The 18,238-nt window shown below is 51.5% G+C and overlaps 4 protein-coding genes across 4 annotated transcripts; 1 reads left to right on the top strand and 3 right to left on the bottom strand.

Moving 5' to 3' along the window:
- Positions 1-256: 256 nt before the first annotated feature.
- On the bottom strand, positions 257-2,594 carry QC764_403485 (uncharacterized protein). Its single transcript, XM_062946633.1, has 2 exons — positions 1,480-2,594; positions 257-1,417 (listed from the first exon to the last, which is right to left on the bottom strand). The coding sequence occupies exons 1-2, from the start codon at positions 1,822-1,824 to the stop codon at positions 1,031-1,033; spliced, it is 732 nt and encodes a 243-aa protein (XP_062800362.1). The 5' UTR covers positions 1,825-2,594; the 3' UTR covers positions 257-1,030.
- An 8,122-nt stretch (positions 2,595-10,716) lies between these two features.
- On the bottom strand, positions 10,717-11,139 carry QC764_403488 (uncharacterized protein; the record flags this gene model as incomplete). Its single annotated transcript, XM_062946634.1, has 1 exon — positions 10,717-11,139. The coding sequence occupies one exon, from the start codon at positions 11,137-11,139 to the stop codon at positions 10,717-10,719; it is 423 nt and encodes a 140-aa protein (XP_062800361.1).
- Positions 11,140-12,780: 1,641 nt separating this feature from the next.
- Positions 12,781-14,321, top strand: QC764_403490 (uncharacterized protein; the record flags this gene model as incomplete). The annotated part of the gene is made up of 3 exons (XM_062946635.1): positions 12,781-12,917; positions 12,978-13,203; positions 14,202-14,321. The coding sequence occupies 3 exons, from the start codon at positions 12,781-12,783 to the stop codon at positions 14,319-14,321; spliced, it is 483 nt and encodes a 160-aa protein (XP_062800360.1).
- A 208-nt stretch (positions 14,322-14,529) lies between these two features.
- QC764_403500 (uncharacterized protein) lies at positions 14,530-18,121 on the bottom strand. Its single transcript, XM_062946636.1, has 3 exons — positions 15,923-18,121; positions 14,765-15,871; positions 14,530-14,633 (listed from the first exon to the last, which is right to left on the bottom strand). The coding sequence occupies exons 1-2, from the start codon at positions 17,459-17,461 to the stop codon at positions 15,341-15,343; spliced, it is 2,070 nt and encodes a 689-aa protein (XP_062800359.1). The 5' UTR covers positions 17,462-18,121; the 3' UTR covers positions 14,530-14,633; positions 14,765-15,340.
- Between the last annotated feature and the right edge of the window lie 117 nt (positions 18,122-18,238).

Genomic DNA, 18,238 nt, shown 5'->3' with positions numbered 1-18,238 from the left:
GTTCTTCCCAGTCAAGGGAAATGTATTGCCGCTTTTGGACTTGGGTGGGGTGTAGTTAGGAGCAGCACTGCCTCTTCCACCCTACCCCTCTGTCAATTTCAGCTTGGGAAAAATGTTTTTGATTCAAAATGTCCAAATTAACCAGCTTAAGTTCGAAGATCTAATTTTCAAGTTAAGGTAAAGACCTAGTTTGTAACGGTCTGAGCCCTGGCATGGACCTCGGCAACCCTCAGCCCTAATGAATCTATTCCCAGAACGCACATTGGTTCGCCGTTTCTAGATTCTTTGGCGATAGAATTGACAGCGGTACACCTTCTTCCCATCCTCCTCCATCTCGGATTCCCCCTGGTCGTCGGGATTTTCCCAGTTGTAATTTTGCCAGGTTGGTAGTGCGAACCATCCACCACCACCCCCAGGCCCCCGGCTGCAGATGTCATGATCGCCGTGGATTCCATCGTCTTGGTATCGGAGTATGCTGAATGGTGATGGTTACAGTTATGGTTGTGGTTGGCTGGAACTGTGGCAGGGTTTTGACTGTGATGAGAGAAAAGAAAAAACTTCCCAGGTGGTCGAAAATGGATAGTGAAGGATGTAAACAAACAGCGGAGGGGGGCAGGGCAGATATACGCGCTTGACCACGCTCACATTGAGCTCAGGGCCGTCAACGAACTTGGCCACTTGTGATTGTTCAATTGGCACCCCCTATCGTAATGTGGTGCTGTCCACCATTCTTACGAGTTTGTTCAGTGCTTTGGCATAGGGACTGGGAGTCGATAAAATGAAAACCAGCATGGGACCAGGAATGGCTCGAAAAGAAAAATGTCCAGAAGAAGGGACCGTTATTCCTCCTTTACAGTCCACCACATGTGATATACCACATTAATCCTACAACTATTCTCCCTTATAAATGAGTGACTGGCCGACCCCTTTCATTCCCTTCACCTTAAACCCCAATATCTTGATACACCTCATTCAATATCGTACAGTGATAAAACATCGTTCTGGCGTCTGGATAACACACCAGGCCAACTTAACAACTGGGCCCTGGACGTGGGGGCGCACTCTCGTGCACTGGAAGGGTCGGGTCGACCAAGTGATCCGGGATCGAGCCCCGGCTCATGTCGTTGTTGTGATCGGTTGACGGGGGACCCTCTTCCAAGGAAGCCTCATTCACGCGTTCCTCCTCTTCATATCCTTGTCCATATCCATGGGCTTGTGACACCCAATCTGGTACCTCAACAACTGCGCCATGCCTCTCGAGAGGCCACAAGGGGTACTGGCTCTCAAAATGGTCGGTGGCATACATCACATGCTGTTGCTGAGCTAGGATGAACCGCGGCGCGGCTGGAAACGCTGTCTCGGCGGCTTGCGAACGGTTGGGCGGCTCAGCTGTCAGTTGCTGCTCGGCTAGTGAACGCTGTCGATACCAGTTAGTTTAGATGACTTTGCAAAGTTGAATGAAAAAAGATCGAAGCTTACACTTGAGGCATCCCGAGGAGCTCTGGCTTTGCGAGGCTTCCGGACCTTCCTGGGACGACCTTGGCCATTTCCAACGTCGATGGCCCATTGATGGCGGTTCCGGTGGTCACGGCCATGACAGGTGATGTGGTGTCTTTTTGTGTTTGTCCGGCGACCTTTGATGGGCTGTTGGCAAAAACGGCAGCGGTAGTAGATGTCCCCATTTTCATATTCGGTCTCCTCCTCTTCTTCAGGGTCGTCCCAGTTGTAGTATGGCCCAGGATCGTAGCGATTCCCGCGGCGGCCGCCTCCAAAGGGAGGGGCATCACCGCCTGGGGCACCAGCTTGCATAAACATGGTCGCCATTTTGTTGGGCTTGGCGGGGCTGGCTGGTGTTTTTCCTTTAAAAAAATGGGACGTTGTGGAAAGGATGAGAAAAGAGAAGAGTCACAAAGAGAAGGGAGCAAAGTTGGAGGGAGGAGAGAAGAGAGGCACAAGGAGAAGAGAGAAAGGTTGTAAGGTGCTCGGAAAGAAAAAGGCCAAGTTGAAGGTAAACAAGCAGTGGAGGGGCAGCGCAAAATATTTGCGCGCTGCTTGACCTTTCCGTGGCAGCCCACACAGTTGACGAACACTGGACCTGCTTGTTATTGTTGATTTCACCCCTGGTGTCGCATACCATTGTGTTATTCACTTGACCAAGCTCTGCTTCTTCCCCCACTACTAGCGGGTCCAGTTGGGTTACCATTTTGAAGAAGATGATGAAGGGCGGTGGCCACTTTGGGAACGAGGTACAATGCGTTAAAGCGGCAAGGAGTTGTGGGCTTCAAGAGGAGGCTTTTGTAGGTAAAAAGTAAACAATCAATGGAAGAAGTGATGAGGATATCTGTATGTCGGTCGACCGTATTTCTATTGCTCAGACCTTGGGCTCTCTTGTTGTTATGATCCTTTCCCCCTATCACCAACTGCTTTATTTACCGAAAGACCACAGGTAACATAAACGGTCGGTCCTCTCGACGATTTTGGCAACCAGGGGCCAGACATTTTGACCATGGCTGGAGGGGTGAAACGGTAGGACGCAAAGCCGAATTGAAATGGACTGACATGGCAGGCGAGAAGCTACATCGTGAGGGGTTCACAGTGGCGGAAGAACTACCCACAAAGTGAAAGTTCATGGGTCCAGGATTTGCTGTGAGATTTAAAGTCAAATGTCTCCTGGGCCGTTGTCATAATTGTAGTCACCTCTGCAGTCATCAAGAAATAAGCCTCAAGCATTGTGCCCCTCTGATCACTTTGAATCAGAGATCTGTAACTATTCCCAGAATACACGTAGAGTATTTGCTATCACCGCCTGTCACTGTCTATCATCGCCGGGTTGAAGTGGGGGACACCAAGACCTCAGTGACTCCAGTCAAAATAAGCACCATGTGGGAAATGCAAAGATCACCTCTGTTAAGGGGGTGGGATGATGGATCTTCGAAATCACTCATGTCTTGCGACAATCAACTTGACGTAATTGACAACCTCATATAGCCGTGATGAAGATATAACAACGCAATCCTATTATACATACTCTACAAGACAAATCCTTTTTTCTTTTGTCCGGTATCCTTCCTCCTTCCCAACCCCAAACTCAGAAGGTGCTCCTCCAATCCGGCGCTTCTTCTCTCCAATATCCCAAAGCCACATATTTCCTCCTGTCAAGCTCAGGCGACGTTGTTGAAAGGTCGGGTCGTACCTTCCCGGATGAAATCGATGCGAAAGAGTCCCTACTCGTACTTGGCCGTCGGCCGTTCCTCAGCGGACCACATTCCCGCACCCATCTAGTAATTCAGAGCGATCGGTTTCCCAAAAGACCACCGTCACAACCCTGGCACCCTCTAATTTAAAATGCAGCTATAACCCCAGCTCCTAGGGACCCGGCCGATGATGTTGTCGAGCTATGAGGTGTTTATGTCCCAAGTGTACCTATTGGCATCGACACAGAAGAGTCGTTTCGTACTCGGCAAATTGCCATCCAAAGCCGACCACATTCCCGCATCCATCTGGTCTCAAGCAGTTGGTCACCCAAAAAACCGAACGCCAAAACTCCCCGATTCTCTCCAAATTCCATCTGCTAGCCATCTGAGCCTTCAACCTTCCCCGTTGAATTTCCTTCGGTCTTGAAGTTGCCGGCCCTGGGTAATGACCAAAGATCTTTGTTCAATATCCCACAAGTCTTTTGTGAAGACGTATCCTTGTGAATATGTATTGCTGTTGATAGACCCCTCAATATTCCCTGCCTGCTTAGCGATGGAATGACTAAGCTCTTGATGCTCGGTATGATAACCGCAGTGTGAGCAAAGCTCATTTGTGTCGATAACTCTGCTCAGTGCTGGCTGGGGCGATTAATCTTGATGTTGTATGTTGACATAACGAGCCTGTGAGGTGCCCGATCTGATGTTGGTACAATGTTGATAAATGTGACGCGGATAATGTCAGTCGTAATTGATGAAGGGGTTCGAAAGATCCTCTTCATCGCCCTCCCTCGCTCTTGTGCAGACTCTGGTTAGCTCCCGCGGAGGGGTGCGCTTGCCGCTGTGGCTCGCTTCGGCCTGGCTGATTTGAGCTTGGATGACCACGGTGCTGAGAGCTGGATCCATGGGAATTGAAGTCTGAGCTTGGGGAGACGGCCCAATGTTGAACTCGCCCCTTGAGACATAAGGGTTCCAGTTGTTCACATCTTGCATCGGGCCATGAACTTCTTGATTCAATCGATCATATGCAGACAATTGCGGGTTTCCGCGGACGACGGCATAGCGTTGGGAATGCAGATTTTCAGCGCCATGGAACATCTGAGGGTATGATAGGTGGCTGCATGTAGAGGTTAGTAACATTCAAGCTTGAATGTTTGGAGAACGTAAAATACGGTGTTGAACTGGGCAAGAGTCTGCGGGGCGGGAAACTGTTGGGCATGCATCTGCAGGGCATGCACCTGCTGGGCCTGCATCGGGGGAGGCTGTATCTGGGGAGGCTGTATCTGGGGAGGCTGCATCGGGGGAGGCCCAACCCGTACGCCGGTACAGCAGGGGATGGTTACAAAACTTGGACGCTGTGGAGAGCAGGTATGACCGGGGTCTGTGTACAAAGTTAGAAAGGTCTCGATTTCTTATGCTTTGGAAATATAACAAACATTACTGGGCTGGGATCTCATACCGCAAGCCATAGCTTGTGTCTGAGAAGGCCTCTGTTCAAATTCGGCCGTAGACTGTGTCCGAAAAGGGCTATGTGAAGTCTTGATAGCTCTGCTGTCAGAGGGTCGCTTGATGGCACGTTTCGCGCTGGATTGCTGCTTTAATTCTGCGCGCCATTGCTGCGGCGTACTGTTTGTGTTAAAGGTTTTGTGGCTGTGCAACACGCGTCGTCTTTAGATCCCATACTCAGCTATTTCCCAAAGTAGTGAAAGGGCCTCGAAGAGCCTCAGAAGCATCAGTTGAATGGTTTCTGAACTGCCTTGCTCTTTTCACCCCACCGTCATACACAACCCCCAGCTTACAAGTTGATATCCATCACCCCTCCGTCATCGACCATCCTCCATAAGCCCTCCATCGTAACCCCTCCTCCATCACCCCTCCTCCAACGGACCATCATCACATGCGCCACCATCACGAGTTCAGAAATTTTCCAAACAAAAAAAAATATATACGTATACACCTGGGCTATCTTTACACTAAAGTACCATGAATAACTGCCTATCGAGCCCCATTGGAGCCTCATGCTTCATGCCAGGGCTTGTGTCCAGGCTTGAAAGTGGTGATATATGTGGGCATATTGCCCTAAGTGTTGGACGACATCATGTATATACTATATAGCCACCACAGCCCCAACCTATCCTCAGATAGGATCTACGTGCTCGGCGAGCCGGGCGGGCCAATAAACGTCACACACACACACATCAGGGCTTGTGTCTCTCTGCCAATCATCGCCTAATACATAGAAAACCTTCACATTCCTAATAACTGCATCCCTGAGAAAGTCCTTTCCCTCATAAACAACCACCATGTCCCTAGTCAACTCCATTATCCTCAAAATCACTGTGCCCCTCCTGATATTGACTGATGTTGACGAATATGATACACTCCCATCCCCATTGGCAAATCCATGCTCCCGATAACTCCTCCATATTGCTGAAAAGCAAATTCTCTCATTCCGCCGATAAACAAATTCCGCTCCGCTGATATCCTCCATACACCTTCTTCTGACCGTACAATACACCCCCCTCATCAAATTCCTCCAAAAAGAAAACTCTGAAAAGAAGCTCTGTGAGAATTCCTTGGACCTGAGTCAAAGCCAGGGAGCAACTGGATTGCAGCTTGGATGTAGCTCACTCCTTTTTCTCGGAGTCTTCGCCACCATTATCCTCGTCATCCCCATTATTGCTCTCGTCATTCTCAACGGCAGCACCATTCCCCCTCATTGCTCTCAGAATTCTAAACAGCGGCACCATCCACATCGTGGCTCTCTCGGTAATCAACCGTCCCCATCTCTGTTCTCAGCATTCTGAATGGCAGCACCACACCCACTGTTGACCAGAGACTCACCGGCCTCGTTTCGCGTTGGAGAAGGACTGGTGACTCTGGGCCGGGTCAACAGTCGGGGATCGACAAGTTCGTCGCTTGCTCGACGCTTACGGAATCGCATCTGGGGACCACTCGAGTTGGAGAGAGGTTCAGGGTTCCTGAGCTGAGGCGTCCAGCAGGAGGTTCGTTGGTCCCAGCGGCATTGTCGCTGATGAGGTGACCGTAGGCATTGGCGTGTTCGGCATTTCTCACCGTGCGCCCAGCCTGTTGGGGTCATCGAGGTAACACCATTGTTGATGTACACGCTATGCGGCAGGTTGTCCGTCCTTTGGTTGCTGAGAGTCACCTGGTCGGAGGCTTGATGGCTCTTGTAGCTGGAACAGGGGGAGGTTTGATGGTGGCTCATCGGGCCAGCATTCCAAGTTCCTGCCGGTGTACCCGCTATTCGAGATGTTGGCCATGACTCGGTTGTTGCGGTTGGTTCCGTATGGAGCTTGGTGGTTAAGCGGATCAGCAGGGTACCGAGAAGGCGCGGAAGCTGGACGTTGACTAACCAGAGCATTGTCTTGGGTATACCTGCTAGTCGGCAGGTTCCTCAACCCCTGACTGTTGACATTCAAGCCATAGCGGGTTTGATGGTTCGCCGCATAGACGGGGTAGGCGGAATGAGCGGACGTGGGGCGTGGGCTCATCACGCCAGTGCTGTTGCTGATGTACCCAGTACTCAGGAGATTTTCCCCGTGGCTGTTGACATTCATGCCGTATGGGCTTGATCGTGGGCCGGATTATATATGGGGTATCCAGAGGGGGCGGCAGACGAATGGGCCAGAGCTGGAGTAACACCGGGAAGTCCAGCAGTGTTCACTGCGGCCGGCTTGTGCCAGGACCTGAGGCACAATTCCGGAAGACCCAACAGTGTTCCCCGTGGCCTGTGTTGCGGACTGATGCGGGACGGGGTTTGCAGCAGCAGATTGGCTTTGCTCAGCTTCCAAGGCCTCCTGCTGTGCTCGGCGGCGCGCAAAGAACCAACTGTTTTGGGGCTCGTCAGGCCCGGGCCGGCCATGGAACTTCCTCTGATGGCGACGACGATTTCGTGTCTCGGGTGTAAGAGTGGGGCTTGTCGCAAAACTCGCACAAAATGGCGATCCATCTTCATCGGATTGGTAGTTTAACCAATCGAAGTCTTCCATAACTGTTGGTGGGATTCTAAGTGACCGATCTATTAACCGAAGTTAGAATAGTTCAGAATAAAAGTCAAAATTGTAGCAAAAGTATGATAAGACCGGATCGAAGCCGCTAGAAATCCATGGAAGCATCTCTCAAGGTGGTGAGCGAAGGAAGGAGTCCTTACTTGACGACTTCTTGCTGCAGAAAAGCTCAATTGAGCGACTTGCGTGATGATAGCAACACCGGAGGTCAAGTAGGAGGTAGATGCCGAGCAATAAACTAAGATGTCCAAGTAGGAAGTGAGTGCCTTATAGGTAAAAATCGCGATCCAAACCGAAAGGCTATGTATGTGGGATGAGAAGGCTTCCGTAGGATCAGACGACAAAGGTTGCGACGGATGAAGAAAGCTGTGTGAGCTACGATGGTGGTGAAGAGCAAAATAACTAGGCCCAACAGGCAAGAAACATTTTATATGGGCCTCACACAGGTGAATACTGTTGCCGCCGAGCTGAGTATTGTCACCGACAAGATGGATACTGTCGTCGACAAAAGTGGGACCAGTTAGCACAGGGCTAGGTCTTATTAGCAAGACAAGGGGAGCGCAGGGGACAGAGACTTTGCTCCGATGATGACCGGCACGGAGGCTGATGGTGTTTGTGCTCCATGAAGAGCGAAGTAATTCGAACAAGATATGGGCCTGAAGTCTGATTAACAAGAAGGTGCATATAAAGCATGCCTAATCTCCCCATCAGCCACTGCGACTGGTAGAAAGTTCCGAAGTCGCTGATGCTTTGGATGGTACTAAACCTTTTACCGGGCTGGACACTGCTATTTCTCCTTTGAGGGCTAATATTTGACAAGAAGTGGAACAATTTTGACAAGGACATAATTTTAGGGAAACATTGAATATCCTGTGCTCTGCCATGACAGTACAAATATATAGCAAACCATCTTATGACAACTTCCTTGTGTTTATTTTCCTCACCGAAAACCTTCTGTGAGCAATAATAATATGGACCAGTAACTGATCTGTCACGGCCATCAATGGAGCATGACAGGCTCTGTAGCATGCCAAAGACCAAGTACCAAGGGGATGCTCATCACAGCCGGAACTGTAAGCCTTGAACAAGCAAACGTTATGTATTCATAGTATCACCTGGAAAACTCACGAGGGCAAGGAGTTCACAGCCCTGAATCATTCACAAGTTGCTATTCATACTTCCATTGCCGTACTCAACCGAGTCCCATTACTGAGACCCCGTCTTTTCAGACCTATGTATCACCGTAATTCCCATCGTCCTTCAGGAAAAGGGTTGAACCACCCCAAGAGGGCGAGAAATACTCATCTAGACTTGACGACCCCTCAGCTCTATCATCTCTCTCCCTTCACATACAACATCCACCTCAGTCCCAATCCTCCTCTTCGTCATCGCTACATACCCGACGTCGCGGCCGATGCCCTCCCCCAGCCGGTCCTTCATTTTCAAGCTGCCGCGCCAGGTTGTCAATAATAAAGGCCTCCCTCTTCTCCCTACGCACGTTCAAGATGTGACGCCACCCCCCCACCCCCAGGGGAAAGCAAGCTCGATCTTGTCCGGGTGATAGTACCCCCCATCCACGAACCACTGCCGAAGCCTATCCGCCCCCCAATTTCTCTGGTTGTTAATCGACGTCAACATTCCCTTCACCCTCGACTCGCTGCAGTCGTTGCAATGTCGCGGGACGGGGACCACCAGCTCCTCCTCGGTCCTCCTAAGCCAATCCGGAAGCGGCGTGGCCCTATGGCGAGACAGAGTTTTGGGGATGTTGTAGTACGGAATCTCACGACCGATGCCATAGACTGTGAGGGGGTGTCTGCAGTATTTGTCGTCGAGAAAGGACGGCTTGTGGCGGCAGATTGGGCAGAGCACGACGATGGGGGGGGTAAGGGTCGTCGATGTCTGGAAATGTGCTGTACCCTTCGATAGCATTCCAAGTTGAGACCTTTTCCCTTGTGAAGGGCGCACGGGGGGGGGGCATGGTGGTGACTTTGGCTGGAAACCGCGGAGCGTTTTAGTCAAGGTAGGTATACCAAGGTCGAGTATACACCTCGAGTATGAGCCAGCAAGAAGTCGGAATCATGGCCGTATGCAGATACTGAGTATATACGTAGACCGCCCTTTTTTCATGTAAGTTGGATTCTTTCGTTCTGTTTTTCTCTTCATGCTATCATCGTATTCTCATCTGGCATATATGTCCGCTTCTGCCGAGGGTGGACTTGCATAAGAGGAGACAATGGCATTGTCAGAAACCGGAGATTGACACCAATATGCCCTATGAGTCTTTGTTGTAGCATCCGAAAGCCAAGATTTCTCGCGCTCAAACCGTGGGCTTTGACCCGAAGACAAAGAAACACTTTCCTCAATGCCGGGCTGGAGGAAGAGCGGTAAATCAAATGAGAAACAGTGATAAGCTGTATCTACCGACGAATTGAGGGTAGGTAGGTAAGCTTCCAAACTCATTTCCAAAAACTGCCCAGCACAGCTCTCATACATCAGGTGCCTCGTCGAGGCTGTGTAACACCCCCAAGCTCAAGACGTTGGAATGAGCAGTTGAATAGTCCAGGGCGTTATCTTAAAAGAGGAGAGTCGTAGATGCTTGCGGTTGGCGGATCTGTGGATCGGAACCTAGTACAGCATGTCCGCCAGTTTTTCGATGATGTCATCGCAAGCAAAAGTATAACATCTTTCTCAAAGTGCGACATAAGAGTCAAGTGCAGCATCAGGAAGATTGCAGGCCACATCCAGGAACCAGGCGACTCCACCGTCACATACAAGCAATCACCTTCCTACCTTAGCTAGAAGATGGCAGTTACCCGGTCGCTCCTGCCTCCTTGATGAGTTTCTTTATCTGTTGAACTTGCTTAACCATGGAAAGCATCTACCAGCGTCTCGGTAGATCCAGAATCGGAAGGAGGTGACTGAAATACTCTCCCAGCCCCAGCAGCCATACATGGAGGTTTCAAGCAGGGTGCGAAAATTCAAGCGGTCAGTCAGCTTGGGCAGAGAAAGATGGGTGTCTTGAGCGAAGGGGAGGGGTAGTGGTGGTGAGAACATGGAGAGTTTGAGATCCAATCAACAAGTACCTAGGGGCTTCCCTTTGGATGTGGTGTTGTTCGAGGGCATATTGATGGAGATGATCTGGAGTTGGTGGTGGTGATGCTGGTTCGGCAAAGTCTAGTTTGGAATATAGGGCTAGTCTGTGTTTTGATGCGTTAGACCTTGGTTCAGTAGATTCATGAGGATCCCAGAGTGTGACATGTTCTCGGAGACTTAACGAATTACTTAGATACTCTTCTGAAGTAAAGGCCACTAAATGATTCTGCCAGGCATTTAAGGATGGCCTCTCCGCCCACAGCCTGTTCCTCAACACCCAAAAGTCGATTCCCCTGCTTTTATCAGCTTGTTTCCATGACAGTCCCGCCAATCATTACACCTCCTCCTGAACGAAAGACCATCCTTCTCCTATCAATCTCGCTCCACCGCTTCTCCGCCTCTCAAACCCACCCCTCAAACCCCCTCACCCCTTGCTTAACTGTCTCAATCCCCACCATGATATTCCCCTCCACCGCAAAGAAAACCCCCATCTTGACTCTCTCAAACCCCCTAAGCAGCAGGTCAAACTCCCCCCTCGACTCCACAGCAGGTCGTGTCAGTGCCGACGCACCCCAGCCTCCCCAGCCATACTCTTCAGCCCATTGCCGCTCCTGCTCTTGTTGCATCCTGGCATCATGCTCCAGCTTCATGATCCATGCTTCGGCGATGTTCAACATCTTGTTCACCCTTGGAACGATGAAATCGTAGGTCTTGGGGTCGTCCTCAAAGTTGGAGTATTCGGGTCGGAGCACGAGGTCGCGGAGGGAGGCGACTTGGGTGGTGAGGTCGAGGAGCATTTCTTCGAGTTCGTCGGAAGGGGACATGTTTTCGGTTTTGGGTTCGTGATGGGATGTGGTATTCTGGTGGTTGATTTTGGAGAAAAAACGAAATGTTAAGCAACGGAGAAAAAGATTGGCCGGATGACTGTTTGGGATTGAGTCTTGCACTTAAGGTTGACTTGTGGGAGTTTGACTGCCAAACTGCCAGAAGCCTGCCCTCACTCCAAAAATGAAGCCCCAGAATCAGATGAATGAGAATGGTAGGCCTGGGTGAAGCTACAGGGTTACCCGCCCCGGCTGCCCACTCCAACCCTTACACAGGACGTCGATTCTAGTAGTCCCGTCAATGATGCTAAGCTGTGTCCTTTACGCCTAGTGTCGTCATTTTCAACTCACCACCCAGATAATGCATGTACCGCCCAAGGTACCTTAAATTTCAATTGAAGCTTAAAGACATGCTGCCTGAAAACCGAGGTTTGAGGACGACTTCCCTCGACTGACAGCGTCATACTAGGTAGGCTGATATTGTATGTAGGTAGGTAACTAATGGGAAGTAGATTCTCGAGATATTGCCGCTGGGAGGTTCAGGTCAACGTAGTCGGCTCCAATCTGTTATCGTGAGTGACAGCTCTGTCGTATCATTCTGATGTTTGTTTTGCACCACGTTACAGCCCTCGTTCCTACCTGGGAGAACACAGCAGGTGGTATGTTTAGGACACCCAGTGATCCAGGCTGATCACAGCTCGTGCCTGGGAGTACACCTTCATCAATCCGAGCCGATCTCAGGCCTTGCAGCTGCTCAAGGTAGCAGAGGTCAGTCGATCCAGCACTTCACTCGAATTCCAGACTGGATCCATCCCCGCTTCTCCAGCTCTATCCGTGAGCCTGCTGGCGACATTGCCCATCCCACCGACGATAGCCAACACTTGAATTTGAATCCCACCAGCTATGGCGCCTACGATGTGTATCTGCCCCGCATGTCTCAACCTAAACTTTGCCAGTTTTGATCCAAGCCCGGACGGCAGTATTGACGAAAGGCTCTTGGTTCTTGCCGCTGCCGCGCTATCGGGTGATTTCTTTGGAAATGGTCGCGGATGCTGCCGAGAACGGATGCGGTATCTGTTGTGATTTTGGAGCAGAGTATATCCCATTTTTGGAGCGATATGTATGGGGATGAGCATGAGGATGAGCATGAAGATGAGTATGAGGGTGAGGGTAAGGATCCATATCATGACAACACCGTGGCCGGTGGGGAGCTGACTCGCAATCATTCTGGGGGCTCAACCGATGGTCCTGCTTCACAAGACGGAGAACACGAAGCATAACCGCTAGAAAAGATCGCTGGCAGAGACGGGAAGCGTCGCCTCCATGTCTGGCGCGAATTACGACCGGGGAGAAACCTTCAAGTGACGCGGGTAGGTCGTCGACCCCACCATAATATGCAAAGAGTGGTCAGGCCTCGGCTGGGCCTTTTTGATGAGCCCAGCACCTATCCAGCCCGAGCAACGGGATGTCAAGGAGTATGTCTGCGGTCTGGTTTTTTGGATTCCTTTGGGAAGGCATCCATCGTGCCGGGAGTGACTGATCTCGAAGACAGCAGCAGAGTGAGACAGCGGTGGTTAGACGGGTGTAAAGATTACCCTGTCTGTTACGAATGGTCGGGGTATCTGCCGACGCGCCTTTTTGATGTCTCGAATTCGACACCAAGGTTTGATGGAGACTGCCAACCCAGCTGGCTCGGCGGCTCTGCGTTACATCACATTGAGCCGCTGTTGGGGCAAACCAGGCTTGGACGCACCTCCGCTGCGCACAACGAAAGAGACGTACAAATCAAGAACAGAGGGCATCGAGTGATCCGAAATCCCTGTTTTTTCCCGGGATAGCATCTCTCTGGCCCGCGTGCTCGGTTGTTACTTTCTCTGGATTGATTCACTTTGTATTATCCAGGACGGCATGGACGACTGGCTCACACAATCTGCCGAGAGGGTCGATATCTACGCCAATGGCTATTTCAACATTGCAGCTGCAGCTGTTACAAATTCTTTGGAAAGCCTATTTAGTGAGCGGCACCAGTTTGTATGGCAACAAACGGATTGTGAATGTGCTGGGCTCCTCTACAAACCTCTGGCTGCCCACACCATAAACTTCCGATTAGACGGGCAAGAATCCACCGCGGAAATCCACGTCCGACCCTCACACTCGGTCACCCACAGTTGTGTTTTGGGGACTTGCTCTATCGGTAAGAAGACCGTGAGCCCATTGTTTTACCGGGCGTGGGTGTTTCAGGAGAGAATGCTCTCACCCCGCGTCGTTGATTTTTCGAAATCCGAGCTTCTCCGGCGGTGCAGACATACCATGCATTTCGAATGCGGCGACATGGACAACATCTCAACGAACTTGACGCAAATCGAAAGGCTGCATGTGGCGGCGAGAAGGCAAGAGGATGGTTTCAGGCCCCCCAGCTACATGAATTGGGCTCGACGTTGGAGGACCACAACTAACAATGAATACGGCAGCATTCACCGACAATTTGCCGAGATGGCAGAAGGGAAGTTCTCTTCGCAACGGGCGCGTGACTTTTGGCTAGAGGCCATGTCAGAGTACTCAAGCATGGTGCTCACGCATGAGTCGGATCGGCCCTACTCTCGTGCCGGCATTGCGCGCCGGGTTCACCAAGTGACGGGCGACAGGTATCTTGCCGGGCTGTGGTTGGAGGACTTGGCACGAGGTTTACTTTGGGTGGGCATTGCACATCCCATCATCAGGAACACCTTCAGAATACCTGGAATTCCATCGTGGTCCTGGATGTCATTGACAAACCCTGTTACCAAATCACCTTCCGCCCATTTCTACATCTCTAATTTGCAAATGGATTCACGTTTGAGCATTTGTCGGGGAAGAACCTTTGCGCTGACGAAGGCTGATGACAACTTCGGGGCTGTTTTGGATGGCCAAATACATCTCGTTGCCCCGATGCGCGGCGCCGTGGTACATGAGGACGTCCATGGTCATCCCTTCTTTCATAATAAAGACGAACACGTGCCAGTGTACATGGATTGCCCACAGGACAAAACGGAGCCAGTCAGTGGTCGAGATGTTTTATATTGCCTATTGATCGGAACCGGGGACCCCCTCTTGGCAAGGCGCGTCAGTTAAGGGCTTTTGAGTGCTGCGGGCTATCGAAGGGGAAGATTCGGTGTATCGCCGCGTGGGGTGGGCTTAAATGATGACGAAACGCTCTTTGAGGACAGCGATGCGCCTGTTGCTAGGGTTACGATTATTTAGCAGATCTTTCCACTCAGTTTTATGTCAGAAGTTGTTAAATACCTATTCTTGTACAGACCTGGGATCTCAGTTGTACATAGTACGGCAATTCCTCAGTCGGGCACATTAAGGTACTTACCAAGATCATTTCATTTACCTCGTTGATTGGGCGTAGACCGCTCAATAAAAGCTTGCCCCTATCCTCTTCCTCATTGTCAATAGCCAGTGCCTCTGAGTGTAACTGCCGAGAGCGAAGAGAACAGACATTGACGCTACTGCGGATCAATCAGAACCATTTCTTCCAAATACAGGAAGAATATTCATGCAGCACTATGAGCCAGCGGCGCAAATGGCGGATACGCGAAGCAAAAAAACGAATGATTGGTGATTTATGAAACCCTCTTACATTCAAAGGTCACCGGACCTCCTCACCAAAGCCCACACGAGCTGTGTACCTGATATTCTTTCAAGTCTTCAAGTCTTCAAACCTTGAAGCAATAAACCCCATGGTCTTCAAACTTTCAAACCTTCAGCTTCCAAAATTTTAAAACCCCTCTTAATGGTGCCATTGACAAGGGACAATGAAAGGTGGCTCATGAACCCTGGCCTAAGGTAGCGATCAAGTCCAAAACAAACATTGGCGCACTGTCGTCCTAGCCTCGTGTCCAGTATCCACTTTATTCACATCCTCATCGTAGAAAAAAACCTTTCGAAACAATCATACGCTCATCATCTTCATCAGCAATCTTATCACAACTCTCTATCAAAAACCCCTCTCAATCTCCTCCCCTCCCAAAAAAAGCCAACTATGCAAAAGCCACCCAACAAGGCCCCGACGACCTCATCTATAAAAAAAATTAAAAACATAAACAAAACCTTTGCCCAATCCCCCAAAACGGGTATCAACCTTGGACCAAAAAGAAAAACAGCACGCATAATCCTACTGCGCAAAAAGACCAACTTCCACCCACAACAACCCCCCTCACTCCAACCCCATCCTAACCTCATCCCCAACCCCCCAACTCCCCTCCTCCTTTCCCGCATCCTGCATCGCCAGCCTAGTCTGCAAAGTCCCAACACCCGCATCGTCATAATCCCCCGAATTACTCCCCAAACTCCCACTAACCCCGCTCGCCCTCCTGCTCCCGCTCCGTCTATGTGATGACGAGAGCGAGCTCGCATCCGTCACCCTCTTCCTCAGCGAAGAGGGCTTGATAAACCGTGATGTCGACCTGCTAGACGTAGACAGCATAGAGGCAGAGTCGTACTCCTCCTCCCTCTCGAGCGCCAGGCTCTCCTTGCTTTCGTTTGTAGTCGGCGGGCTTCCCACCGTCATGGTTGTGGCTGTGCCAGGTGTGGTGGGGATGAGATCGATGGACGGGATAGACTTCACATCGCTGCCTGCAGCGGCGGCATCTTCAGTATCTGCCTCGACAAGCTCAGCATCGCGGTACCACTTTCGTCGGCGTGTCCACTTTCCCCACCCATCTTGGCCCCTCCGACCGTTTTGCCACTATCTCATCGTTAGCACCCCCAACAAAACAACGATGCCACAAAAACAAACCTTATTGTCATAATAAATCCACCCCACCTTCCCTCCGGGCCCATCATAATCCCACTCCTTTTCCCTATCCTCCGCCATCACAGCCTCATCCGGCACCCCATCCACCTTCCACCTACTCCCCTCCACCCACCTCCACCGCATATTACTCCCGTCCTCCACCTCGGGCAGCTCAAACTCATCCCGCTGCGGCACAGCATTGTTATGCTCATCCGTCCACGCCGGCCTCTCATATGCAAACAAACTCGTCGTCCAACCCAGCCCGACCCAGCGCCGCTGGTTCTCATAGATAATAAACGTAAATCTCACTCCGGTATCCTGGCCCCCTCTGGCTCGGCGCAGGGCCTTGGTCAGCTCCGACTCATGGCGAGTAGCCTTGATAGTGCCAGCTGCCGAACTTTTAGTTTTGGTCGAGACAGCACTGCTGCTGACAGTGTTGGCAGCATCGGCAGACGGTGTTGCTGTGGTTGTTGCACCTGCCTTGACAGGTATCTCAAACTGCAAACCAGTGATAAGCGTCAAGAACTTTCTGATAGTGGCGCTTCTCCAGAGGATAGCCCGAGTGACGCGCATCACTCGAGCATGCCAGGTAAGGATAATGGTTCCAAAAAAAAGAATCACCCGGCGGGTGGTGATGATCCTCAACGGGGGCAGCGTAAGCGAAAACCAAAACGGCGTGCAGAGCAAAATCCGGACAAACAATGTCGTCAACGCCGGCCGGGTGGTGGCTGACGTGGCCGTCTGCTGCGTGCTCAAGAAATCCGTCAACTCCAACAAGGGTTCCAGCAGGATATTACACCGAGCTGTGAACTCCTTCAGTGTCTCAACAATCTCATCCAATGTCTTTTGATGTCGTGTATTCGTCGCCTCCGACATCGAGCTTTGATTCCTCTTGTGTCCGGCCGTAGGAGTCGCCGCGGTTCCATTCTCTGTCTTGGTATTCTTTTCCGGCAGTCCATCCACCAACAAGTTCTTGCTCTTGCTCTTCTTCAACGTCTTGGCACCCTTTGCATCTGTCGCGACACCCGTACCATCCCCTGCACCAAGTCCAGGCTCGCTCCAACCGCTACTGCTCAGCGGGCTGAACCGCCGGCCGTACATGCCCATGATGAGGATCAACACCAGTATCAGAGGTCCGGTGGCGCGCACGAGAAAGTCCCCGTAGAGCACCACCGCCCAGAAGAAGGCCACGAGCAGGAAGCTCTCCCACGCATCGCCCGTTGTCCATGTCAATAACCCGACGACGTTGTTGAGCGGCAAGAGAAACGGGTGGCTGTACGCAAGGGCGCGTGTGATTTGGGGGGGTGTCGCGAGAAGCAGGGGTGACTTTTGGTGAACGAGGATGGTGCTCCTCCTCTTCGCGGCCGAGGCGGTGCTCGGGTTCGTCGAGCTCAGGGTCGCGGGGGAGAAGATGGCATAGGTGGGATTCGGGGCGGGAGAAAAGACGGACGAAGCGGCGCCATCACCTCGCGACGGGGTGGACGGGTGTTGCGAGTTGGGATCCAGCTGGTCGCTGCGCTGGGCGCGAGGGGGGGCCGACATGTGCGTGAGCCAAGGGGGTTCCTGTTCGTATGGGCAAAAACAAATTGTCAACGGATCAGTTCAGTCATCCCATGCTATGGTGGATGGCTGGAGTCGAAAGGGGAGGCTAAGACGCGCGGGCATCGTGGAGAGGTCCGAGTTTGACTTTCCGCCTCATCAGTGTCGATGACGCTGACGTAGGTGCCGTAGGCGGAAGCTTTTTGGGGTTGTTCTGGGGACGTGCTTTGGGGGGGCCATGACCAGCTGCCCACTGTCCAATCAACCGCCAAGAAATGTGCCTGGATCAGCCAGAACCAGTGCGACGAGTGTCTTGCGCCAAACCCCCGGACTATCCGGTAATCATATGAAACGGGGGAGAGAGAGAGAGAGAGAGAGAGAGAGAGAGAGAGAGAGAGAGAGAGAGAGAGAAGAGAGAAAAGAGAACTCAAGAACTTACAAAAGCAGCCATTCAAAAAGGTTGCTCGCGGGGAATGCGCCTGGAACGGCACCGAAATTGATGTTCACGTCATAGGCGACAACCGTCCTGACCTGACTCTGATGGGTGATGGTACGGAGACGATGATGACAATGCCACACAACCAGCCAGATAAAGAGCAGGGAGACAACACATGCTTATTTCTCTGGCTTCGGTGTCTCTCGTCATGGGATGGGAACGTGAAAGAACCCGACGCAGAATGCTACAAGCCCAGCACGTGAGAGAAAGCCAAACCGGAACATGGCGCCAGCTGGCGGCGCAGCTAACACGCACTGGAATGCCGACTTGCCTGGACCCCGCAC

The sequence above is a fragment of the Podospora pseudoanserina genome, chromosome 4 (genome assembly GCF_035222485.1).
Source record: "Podospora pseudoanserina strain CBS 124.78 chromosome 4, whole genome shotgun sequence".
Lineage (NCBI taxonomy): Eukaryota > Fungi > Ascomycota > Sordariomycetes > Sordariales > Podosporaceae > Podospora > Podospora pseudoanserina.
This window is presented reverse-complemented; position numbering and strand designations above follow the sequence as displayed.